General features: G+C 65.1%; 2 protein-coding genes across 3 annotated transcripts in view; both read left to right on the forward strand.

Moving 5' to 3' along the window:
* The first annotated feature begins 780 nt into the window (after nucleotides 1-780).
* Nucleotides 781-5,578, forward strand: LRRC3C (leucine rich repeat containing 3C). Its single transcript, XM_066981666.1, has 2 exons — nucleotides 781-900; nucleotides 2,997-5,578. Exon 2 carries the CDS (start codon nucleotides 3,075-3,077, stop codon nucleotides 3,855-3,857), a length of 783 nt encoding a protein of 260 aa, XP_066837767.1. The 5' UTR covers nucleotides 781-900; nucleotides 2,997-3,074; the 3' UTR covers nucleotides 3,858-5,578.
* Nucleotides 5,579-9,131: 3,553 nt separating this feature from the next.
* The window catches only part of IKZF3 (IKAROS family zinc finger 3), a 49,154-nt gene continuing 47,349 nt past the window's right edge, over nucleotides 9,132-10,936 (forward strand). The window contains exon 1 of one of the 2 annotated variants that reach the window (XM_013202082.3): nucleotides 9,132-9,316. The gene's annotated coding sequence lies outside the window, so the exon portion shown is untranslated. The remainder of the gene's footprint in view (nucleotides 9,317-10,936) is intronic. The other variant, XM_013202079.3, reaches the window with a different exon arrangement.

The following is a 10,936-nucleotide window of genomic DNA, read 5'->3' on the forward strand; positions in this document are numbered from 1 at the left end:
ATGCGGGGGTCACCGGCATCCTTGCTCGCAAGGTCTCGTCCCCTCGTCCCCGGTGCCCGGTGTCCCGCGGGGGCAGGGGGGGCGAGCCCCGGTGCTGCCGGCCGCGTGCAGCGGCCCCAGCCGGGAACGGGGCACCGGGAACGGGCCGGGCCCGGTAACGGCGGCCGCTCTCCATGGTCCTGAGCGCAGCCCCGAGAGCCCCGGTCCGGGCGGCTCGGGGTTGGGCTGGGGGCCCGCTCCGGGTCCCCCCCCCCCCCCCCCCGTGCTGCGGCCGCCTCGCTGCCCGCCGCGGCTCGGGTTTCCCCGGGTAAGCGATGCCGGTGCCCGCGGGAGGCGGCGGCCGGGAGGGGTCGCGCTCCGTGGCGGGGGAGGGGGAACGGCGGCGGCGGGGGGCTTGGGGGGATTCCCGGTGTCCCCGGGGCTGAGCCGTGGGCAGCCGGCAGAGGCGGGGGGCACAGCCCAGCTCCGGGCATCGCCCTCCGGGGGGGGCGGGGGGGGCAGCGCCGTTCCCACGCAGGGACCCGGGGGGGCTCGACGCTCCCCGGCGGCTCCGTTCGCTGCGGCTGCCCCCGGGCTGGGGGCTCGGGGGTCCCCCCGGTGTTTCCCCCCCCCCCCTCCCCCAAACCCATCGCACCCCCGGGGCAGGGGTCCCGCGGCGCAGCCTCTCCCGGGGCCGACCGGGGAGGGAAGCCGGGAGCGAGGCGGGGGTGCCCGGCGCCGTGCAGCCCCCCCGGCGGGGCGGGCCGGGGGCGGGGAGCCCCGGGGAGGCCCGGGCGGTGGATCCCGCCCACCGGCCCCGCCGCCGCCGCCGCCGGCTCCGGGCCCGCCGCGCTGCGCGGGGCGCGGCCGCTCCGGCCCGGGGCGCGGGGCCGCTCCGCCGCCGCGGGGGGCGCACGGCAGGTGAGTCCGGCCCGGGACCCCCCCTCCCCGGTGCTCCCCGGTGCTCCCCGGTGCTCTCCGGTGCTCCCCGGTGCTCCCCGGCTCCGGGAGGGGCAGGGCGGGAGGCGGCGGGCGTAGGGGCGGGGGTGCGGGGGGCGGGGGTGGTCCCCCGGGGAATTACCGGGGCTTCCCTCGCCCGCAACGCGCCCCCCCAGTGCCGAGCGGAGCCGGCGCTGGAGCGGGGCTGGGGGGAACCCCGGGCATCCCCGGCTGCTCCGGGCGCACCGAGGGTCCCGGTGCCCTCACGGCCCCGCCGCCGCCAGCCCCGGCTGCCCCCCGGCACCTCGGTGGAGTCCCCGCGGCTGGCGGCGACCCCCGGGGGTCGGGCCGGGGACCCCGCGCCCCGGCAGGGCGCTGCACCGGGCTGGCTGCGCCCGCGCTCGGTGCCGTGCCTGGTCCGGAGCACCGTGGCCGCAGCCATCCGAGCCCCCCGTGGGGCCCTGGAGAGCCGCATCCCTCCCGAGGGGGGATCCCCCAGCCCCCGGGGTGCCGCGGACGAGGCTCCCCCCTTTCCTGGGTCACCGGTCCCGGTGTGTTCGGGTCCGTTTGCAGCGGTGCCCGGCCCTGGGCTCGCCCCCCCGGGTTACTTCTGGCAGACTTGGGGGGCTGGTCCCCCGGCCAGGCGGAGGTGTCGGTGTGGGGCTGGGTTTCCCGGTGCCCTTCAGCTGCTCTGAGCCCCGCTCCCCGCTCGGGGGGTGCCGGGAGTGGGGTGCTCAGGGTCGGCTCTGCGCTGGCGCGACCTTGGGGTGTTTCAGTGCAGTCGAGCTGAGTTACGGTGCTGAGCAGCGAGAGGAGAAAGCCCCGTCCTTGCCCCATCCCAGGCCTGGCAGCCTCCCCCCTACAGCCCCAGCAGCCCCCAGCATGGCTCTGGGGGGAGCTTGGGCCCCCCCACCAGTGGGGAGCACCATCGCCGCCTCCCCGGGGAAACCCAGCCCCAAGGAGCTGCAACCCCACAGCCTCAGGCAGGGAGGAGGACGTGGGACCCCTGTACCCTGGGGTGCCGCGGGGGGTGCAGGGGACAGCCCCAAGGCTGCGGGCAGGCTACCAAGGAGATGCCCGGGGCAGCACAGCGTGGGGCTCTCCACAGCACAGCTCTGCTTAAGCCATGCCACGGGGAGCCCTTCCGCGCCGGTGTCTTCAGTCACGGGATGCTGGGAAAGGAGAGCTCCTGCATCCTGCCCTGCCTGCGCTGCCGCCACGGCCCCTCGGTGAGACGGGACCTGTGGCTGGGAAAGCAGGGCAGCGCGCTCGCCGCTCTCGGACGTGGCCTTATCTGCTGCCACCACCCTGGGAACTTGCTAAACGCTCAGCTCCTGTGAATTTCCTTTTTCTGTTTTTGTTTCTTTCCTGCTGACGTTTTTCCCCTCCGGAATAAAGGGCTGGATGGGGACCATGGTTACAGGGTGGTGTGGGCAGCCCGGCCCTGGGGCTGGCGTGGCACAGGGCAGGGGACAGCGCAGCCCGGCCACCCGCCTGTGCCAGTCCCCTCCAAAGCAAACACCCCACAGAAAGCGTGGTGCGTGCCTGCGTCCCCGGGGCGGGCAGTGCTGGGAGCAGAGCTGGTGAGCAAGAGCCCTGCCTGCGCGCCAGCCCCGCACCGCTCGGGGAACCTGCGCTGCTCCTGCCCGCGCCTTGCTTCCATCACGCTCCCCAGGGGCCCTGCCTGCAGAGGCTGCTCGGCTGGAGCCAGGGCTTGCCGGCCGCCTCTGCAGGATGCGTTGGCCTTCAGGCAGCGCTCGCACTGCCGGTGACCTTGGCGGGGATCTCACCCCCGCCTCTGGCTCAGCCCGCGCCGTGTCCGTTTGTTACAGCCCAGCTGCTGCACGCAGGAGACGTGTGGTCGCTCGGCCCCACGGGGCCTAATCCTGCTGCGCTGGAACACTGAGCGCAGCCGCTGATGGCAGGGGGACGAGTGAGCCGTGCCGGCTGTCCCCGTCCCCGTTCCCATCCCGCGGCTGGGCGCGCCGGGGCGGGCGCGATGCTCACCGCCGGCAGAGCAGCGCCTGTGCCCCTTGGCACCTCTGCCTGACGCTGTGCCCTTGCTGTCTCCGTCCCAGATGCACCGACTCCAGCCCAAACCACCGCGGGCAAGAGCCGAGGGGCCGGCGGCCGCGTGAGCAAGCCAGCGTGGCGCCATGCCTCCGGTGGAGCCGTTCCTCCTGCGCTCCGCGACCATGTGGCTGCTCCTGCAGAGCGTCCTCCTCCTGGCCTCCTGCCTCCGCTCGGCCGCCGCCTTCCCCAAGGGCTGCTACCCCTCGGAGGAGGAGGGGCTGAAGACCTTCCGCTGCAGCAACGCTCGGCTGACCGAGGTCCCCAAAGACATCCCCAACGACACCAACAAGCTCTACCTGGACTCCAACCGAATCCCCTTCCTGCCCCGCGACGCCTTTCGGGACCTGCCGCTGCTGCTGGAGCTGGACCTGTCCCACAACGCCATCGCCGGCGTCGAGAGCGGGGCTTTCCGCGGCCTGGGCGACCACCTGCACTCCCTGGACTTGTCTTCCAACAGGCTGGTGTCGGTCAGCAAGGACGCCTTCAGCAACCTGAAGGCCAAGGTCAACCTCTCCAACAACCCTTGGCTGTGCGACTGCCGGCTGCAGGAGCTGATCCGCACGGTGGAGCTGGTGGCCGGCTCCTCGGGCGGCATCGTCTGCGACTCCTCCGTGCAGGAGGAGCACGTCGGCAAAGCCTTCCTGCAGGTGATCGCGGACACGGACTTCTGCAACATGTACAAAAAGACCACGGACATCGCCATGCTGGTCACCATGTTCGGCTGGTTCGCCATGGTGATCTCCTACCTGGTCTACTACGTGCGGCAGAACCAGGAGGACGCCCGGCGGCACCTCGAGTATCTCAAGTCCTTGCCCAGCAAGCAGCGGCGCTCGGAGGAGTCGTCCACCATCAGCACCGTGGTGTGAGGGACCCGCGGGGCCCGGGGCCGGCCGGGGCTGTTCCCGGCTGCTGTCGCCACGCAGAAATCGCCGTGCTTTGTTTTGTTCTGGGGGGGTCGGTGTCTGGCCGGGGCAGCCGTGGCCGCCCGCAGCAACGCGAGCACCGGGGTCGGGCACGGTGAGGGGACGCGGCTGCAGCGGGGAGCGGTTATTGGCAACAAGGATGAAGCAAGCGGGGAGACCCCCAGCGTGCCCCCGCCGCACGGCCATCGCTCCGACTAAGCTGGACATTCGGACTTCATTCCAAACTTTTTTATTTCCTTTGCAGAGATCCCCTGGGGCATTAACGAAATCAGTGTTTTAATCCCTCCGGCTTACCCTCCGCCGCCCGAGGGATGTTCCCAGCGGCACAGGGCGCCTGGCTGCCCGCCCGGGGGGACGCGGGCTGGGCTCAGAGCTGCAGCCCGGCGGGACCGACGGACAGGGGACAGGGGGACGCAGCGGTGGGGAAAGGCGAGGGGCGGGCGCGGGTCTGTCCCAGCTCCTGTCCCTCGCGCTGGGCGCTGCGGCCCCATCTCCCCTCTCCGCCCTCGCTGCTCCCCGGCCGTTCCCGGGTGGAGTGAGGGGCGCGGGGTCCCACAGCAGGGGGTCCCCCGCTTGGAGATGGGTGCTGGGGGGGGGTCAAACCAGGACCTCCCATTCTGAGCGTGCGTTTCTGCGAGATGCAAACGGGAAAGGAGCTTGCCCTGGGCTGAGCCCTGTGCCGAGGGAGGTGGGTGCTGATGGAGGGGGCCGAGGGCATGGGGGGAGCGGGTTCCCCCTCGGTGCTCCCCAGAAACCACGCGGGTCGGGGCTTCCAGCCCAGCGGCACCGCCACCGCCGCGGCTCCCGCCTCTTACTCAAGGACTCACACGGCTGCGACCGGTCACTGTGACGGCGCTGGGACGGGGACGAGGCGGCCGCTCGTCTGCCTGCTTCCCGCTTCCCGTGCCGCTGGCAGGAGCCTGAATCTCCCCTCACCCCAAAAAGCCCCAACGTCCCTTTTTGACACTTCCCGGATTGGGCTGCAGGTTCCTGGTTTCGGTAGGTAGAGATGGGCCAGAAGCACCGCGCCGCCGGGGCTGCCCCGCGTGCGCCCGGCTGCGTTCGGCTCCGCTCCCACCTCGGGGCGTGCAGGGTCCAAGCGGAGCCTCGGAGCAAAGCCAGACCAGACCCGGACCCTTCTGGCCCCTGAGAGCTGTTTTTTGCTGGTTTTGCCCTTTTTTAAACCAACTGAAGCTAAACTGCCTTAACTCACCAAGAGCACCAACCAAAGCTGCTTGAACATCCTCTGGCAGCAGCCGCCCCGGAGCAGCGGGGGCTTTTTATTGCTGGATCCTGGCCCCGGCTGCGCCGTGCGTCTGGGGGCAGGCAGGGCTCGGGGCCCCCGCTCTTCTCCCGCCCCTCCTGCGGCCAGGGCTGGCGGAGGGAGCGGTGCCCGCACCCTCCCACAAGTGCCTACATCCCCAGCGCAGCCCCGTGACGCACAAACGCCCCCGGCCCAGCCCCAGCCCATGCGGCCACTGCCCCCTCCCCACGGCGGAGGGAAGGGGCTGGGGGGAACCGGACCGAGCCCCCGCGGGCACCCCCGGGTGGTCGCTTGCACGCCTGGGTGGGGGCACCGCCGGGACCGTCTGACCCAATATGTGTTTTGTTTAAGGGACCTTTCACGTTCTTACTTTATACAATAAATTGGCTTTTACTTTGGAGCCCGTGGCTGGCGCGTGGTGGTTGTGCATCGCGTCGGTGCGTGGGTGCTTCTGCAGCGCCTCGTGCCGGGGCCCCCCTGGCGACACCCCTGCCACAAGGAAGGGCCAAGGACACCCACAGCACCCGGTGTCTGCCCAGAGCCGTGCCCAGCCATGCCTGGTGCCTGCAGAAACCGGACACCCCGGGCCCCCGGTAACCCAACCTACGCCTTGAATTAATGAAGACGCCGCCGCTCGGTTCCTGCGGCTCAGGTCACCGCCACGTGCCCCAGGCTGTGCCTGTCCCCAGGCTGCAGCCGCTGGGGTCCCGCTCCACTCCCTGCCCTCCTGTCCCCACCAGACCAGACCGGGGCCATCGTGCGGCATACGGGACAGGGACCGCGGTGGCTGGCACCACCGGCAGCTCTCCTTGTGCAGCTCACGCCGAGAATTGGTGCCACGGAGGGTGAAATCCAGGCCCTAACGCGGAGCGACAGCTCCCACTCGCGGGACGGTGACCTTCGCTGTCACTTGGCTGCCTCCAGACGCTGCACAGCCGTGACAGCCCGCAGAGCCTGCAATCCCGAGCAGATGGCGGCCCCCGCTCCCCGGGGAGCCCCCTCCTGTGCCCCATGAGCAGCTGGGCAGGGGGCTGCGGCTCCCCGCGGTCCTGCTGGTGCCCCCCCCCCGCCATGGGTCTGGGTAGCAGCAAGCCCCTGGCGGTGTCCCTGAGCCGCACCGTGCCTTGAGTCAGCCAGGAGGGGACCGCGGCACCGCAGCGTGCGCACCCCGGCCCCTTCGCATCTCCCAGGCTTGTCCCTGCCCGAGGTGCTGTTAGGATGGGAAATACCAGGCTCGTTACAGCTGACACTAATGAGCAGAGGGGGAAGGAGGTGGATCCCGGTGGCAGCACAGCACCGGCAATCCTCCACCGGTGGGAAACGCCTCCCGCACCCGTGCTATTGATTTTAAAGCTTCATTAAATGCGTTTTGGGTCCTGCCGGCTGTGAGGCTGCAGAAGCAGCATCCCCTGCACAAGCAGGGGAGGGAAGCCGGCATTCCTCATCCCTGCCGCAGAGAACCTGGAAATGTCACCTGCAGCCGGCTCCAAGGATGGTGACCAGGTCCGAGCGCTGCCTTTGGGGTGTTTAGGGCTCAGCACGGAGCTCGCCCTTTGGTGCTGTGGGGCCACCAGGAATCGGGGCTCCCGCTTCTCTGCCCAGCTGCTGGGCAACGGGGGGGAGCCCGGGGGGCTGCGAGGCCGATTCCTCCCCGCTCACGGTGCGGGGAGCTGTGAACACCCCGCGTGCTGTGCCGGCACGAGGAGCCTCTCCAGCACGGGCAGCCCGGGAGCGCTGCTGCACGGAGGCCGGCGCCGCACCGCCAGGGAGGGAATTTCCAGGAGGGGCAGGGGGCGAGGCGGTGCGAAGCTGCCAAGGAACTAACGAAAGGATTTCGTTTTGCTGTTTGTACCCAGCTCAGCCCCTGGCACGCGGGGAAGGAGGCTGGGGTGCGGGAGCAGCAGATCAGTGGAGCAGCCGCTGGGCCGTGCGGGGGGACAGGGAGAAAAATACATAAGAAACCTCATAAAAATCTGCAATAAGCATCGGGAAGAGAACTTCTCTTAGAACGGACTGAGCGGCATGGAATTTATGCCTGCGGTAGTGCTGGGTGTTCACTCGGGTGTTGCAAGGAAGGGGGAGAGAAGAGAAACAGGGATCAGGGAGGGATCCAGGAGGTGCCCGCGGCCGAGCGGGGCTGGGACGGGTCGGGAAGGGCAAGGACGAGGTCTGGGCCCTTCCCCCCCAGCGCTCTAGGAAATGCGTGTCTTTTTATCGAGGCAGTAAGCCCATCCACGTTAATACCGCATTTCTGGGTAATTTCTTCCCTGACACGCCGTAGATTTATCTGCTGGGATCAGTAACGAGCGAATTAGCAGCACGACCTCCTTCTGCGCTGTTTCACCACGCGCTTAAATCTTTGTTACGAACTCCCGGGGCACCTCGGCCGCTCTCGGGGCTGCCGGGGGCTTTCTGCTCCCGGGGGTGGAGGAGGATCTGTGCCCGTTTCGTTCTGCGGGACAGGCGTTTTAGGAGAACGGTAAAACAATTCTGTTTTGGTCTGTGCACGAGGTACGTTCGGTGCTCCCGGCCCCAGACCGCATCCTGAACTTTTAAATGATTAGATTTTGAAGAGGGAAGGAAGGATGTCTAATTGTTTAATTTCCACAATTATAAAAATATTTATAAATAATTAGAACTGATGGCAGCAATTACACTGTGATTAAAACTGGCCTACACTTCATCAACGGCCCTTCAGTTATGTAGGCTTATTTATTTATTTTCACCACAAAAAATCCATTTACAGTGGCATTGCTGCCAATAATGAATCATACTTATTCACTGCTTGCAAAGGACTCATTAATCCTGCGATGCTGCTTGTTACAGGACTGGTGCTGTGCATAAAATGTGGTCACTGGACTTCTGCAAGAGGAAATTTAATTTCAGGGGATGGGAAAGCGAAGCAGAGCTAAGGATCACGACAGCTCTGCCCGTCCGTGCAGGTCGTTGCAGGCTCAGCGTTTTGCCCCCCTGGACTTGCTGCTGATTTTTCCCCATCCCTCATGTGCCGCCAGGCAGGGGCCGCCGCCAGGCTCTGATCACTGTGGTTTTGGGGGAGGTTTTGGGGAGCTTTGGGGGAGGTTTTGGGGAGCTTTTGGGGAGCTTTGGGGGAGGTTGTGCCTGCTGATGGCAGTGACGGGCAGCCTGGAGGCCTGCAGAGCCGTCCCCATCACCTCTCCAGGCTCACTTCTCCCTGGTGGGACGTGTGGACGCTCGTGCCCACGGGCTGGGGCTGCCCCTCGTGTCCGTTTGTCTGTCTCACCCGCGGGGCTCCTGCCATCCTTCCCCCAGCCTCGCTCCAGGCCAGGGTTTAGGTGCCAGAAAGCAGCACTGGATCCTTTTTTTTTTTCTTTTTTTTTTTTTTTTTCCCCGGTTCCAGCTCAGCAGAGCACTTGAAAATATGCTTAATTTTCTATAAATGATTGGTCCCACCGAGGAACTTAAGGGGGGCTGCCGTACCTAAACACACTTTGCATTTCACACCAGCTCCCAGCCGCTGGCTTTGACTCAGCAAATCAAACAGCCCCGCTGGTGCGCTGCACCCCCTGTCCCCCCGGGAGCACGGCTGCAGGGGGGCTTCGCGCCCCCAATGCGTGTCCTCTCGGAGCCCCGAAGCTGCAGCCGGGGCTGTCCCTGTTCACTGAGCCCAGCACGCCCACGGGACCAGCTGGGGCTACTGGGGACAGAAGGGACACCCTGGTGCTTTTCCAAGCCACTTCACAGGGAAGCAGCTCATGGTAGGAGCCCTTTTGCCCCCTCCAGACACTGCCCCCAGTGTTTGCCCCCCCTGCAAAGCCTCCCTCCCAGATGGGATGCGTTGCAGCACCAGGTGCCCTGGATCAGCACCAGGTGCCCTGGATCAGCACCATCCCCGTGCCCTCCTGCCCCAGGAGGAGCTTTTTGTTCTCTCCTTATAATCAGGTGAGCAGGGGCTGCTGTTTTCTTGCTGCGTGGGGGTGTGCTGTGAGCCTTGGGCAGCTGCAGCCTCTCCTGCTCCTCTTCCAGCTCACGTATGGGTTAACAGAGGTGCCGTGGGAGGCAGGAGACCTTCGCACCAGTGCAGCGATGCCACTGTCACCCCGGCAGACGCGGTCCTGGCTCCGTGCTGTAACCCGCTAGCTGGCGCAGCGGCTCTGCAGTGAGTGCTCGAACATGTGTTTGTGAAGTGCTTCTCAAGTGGTTTGTTCCAGGCTGGGAAAATGCAGCTCTGACAGCGGAACAACGGGCTGCGGCTTGCAGGCGGCAGGTTGGGTTTTGTCGTTCAGGGGCTTCAAAGCGCTGCCAGCGGCTGCCTGGGTGCGAGGCTGAGTTGTTGGAGGTCTGCGCTGAGAAAGGGGGCAGGAAGTTTTCAGTTCTCAATTTATTTGTGAGAGTTCGTCGCCACGCTTGACGCGTTCCGTCATCCTTTACGGAAAGCCTCGTGCTTGGGGGCAGGCTGAGGCTCACAGTGCCTGGGGCAGCCGCTTACCTGGGGGTGTCTGTGCCAAGAGCATCTGAGGAGGGGGAGGAAGGCGTACAAAAAAAGGAGCAGGGCGAAAGGAGGACTTAGTGGTGACCATGGCTGTAATGCTCCTCGTGGGCTGCTGTGGCTGGGGACTGTAAAAAATAAAGGTGAGGCCAAGTGAGAGCTGGTTATAGTGATTTGTAAAGTTTGAAGTGGGATGGCGATCCTTCAGCTTGGGAAAAGGAAAGGGCTGGAGCTCCAAGCAATGCTGTGCCAAAAATAAAAGCAGCGGCTGCCTTTTGGGTTGTCCCAGGCAGCAATGGGGGGAGCCCCACTGGATGGGGAGAGCTTATGTCCACAACAGGCTGGAGAGAAGCTGCTTTGCATCCCCCCTCTTTCTTGAAAGTCTGCATGGGATTAATGACAAACCCCTCTGCAATGTAATATGGAAATGTTTGACCTATTTTTCCACATTTTAAAAGCCCACTGAAAACCCGAAGCACTACAAGAGCTTTCTGTAGCTGCATTTTTTAAGAGAGGGAGGAGGCAGCAAGTGCTCATTTGTGACTCACTAGCCATTACGCTCAGTGCCTACTTACTGCTTTTTTCCCCATAATAATTTATGTATGTGGCATTCCTCTGTGAGATGCTCTGTTGTGAAATAGGCCAAGGAACACAGGGAACAGTCGCAGAGCCCTTCTGCTTAATCTGTATAAGCCTGAGCGGTGCACACAGTGTCCAGTTGGCGGCTGAGATAATCAGCCTACAGGCAGTTTAAATGCTCGTTACAGTACATTTTATTCGTCAGTATTTAATAAGTAATGATTCTGAAAAGCTCGGAGCGTGGTCTGTGCCCATGCCGTCTCCTGCTGTGTTGCTGTCAAAATGGATAAGTTTAACTGGGTTGAATCTGGTCGATTTTTGGATGAGTACCCACCAAGGAATTTCTAGATGCCATAAGAAGTTGCGGTTACTGAGCGGGAGGTGTTCTTTTGCTTGACTTACTACTACACAGCGCAAAAAGGAGAGGAATTGCTCCATGGGAAGCTGGACAGGGCTTTCCAGGGCTGGGTGTGCGCATGCACAGGGTGCAGGGTCCCCTTCAGTCTGGTCCTGGGGGGCTGCAACCCCTGTGCACAGGTGGCCTCAAATAGGACCGTGCTGGTGGTTTGGCTGCCCCTGGAGCAAGAGGGGAAGGAGGGGGAGTTCTCTTGTGCCCCTCGACAGAGTGACCAAGGAGTCTGGAAGGCAACAGCTCTGGCAGGGAGCAGCTTACAAAGCTTAAAGACAAGTTGTAAAAGCCTGTTCTTGTAA

Source organism: Anser cygnoides, chromosome 22 (assembly GCF_040182565.1).
Source record: "Anser cygnoides isolate HZ-2024a breed goose chromosome 22, Taihu_goose_T2T_genome, whole genome shotgun sequence".
Classification (NCBI taxonomy): Eukaryota; Metazoa; Chordata; class Aves; order Anseriformes; family Anatidae; genus Anser; species Anser cygnoides.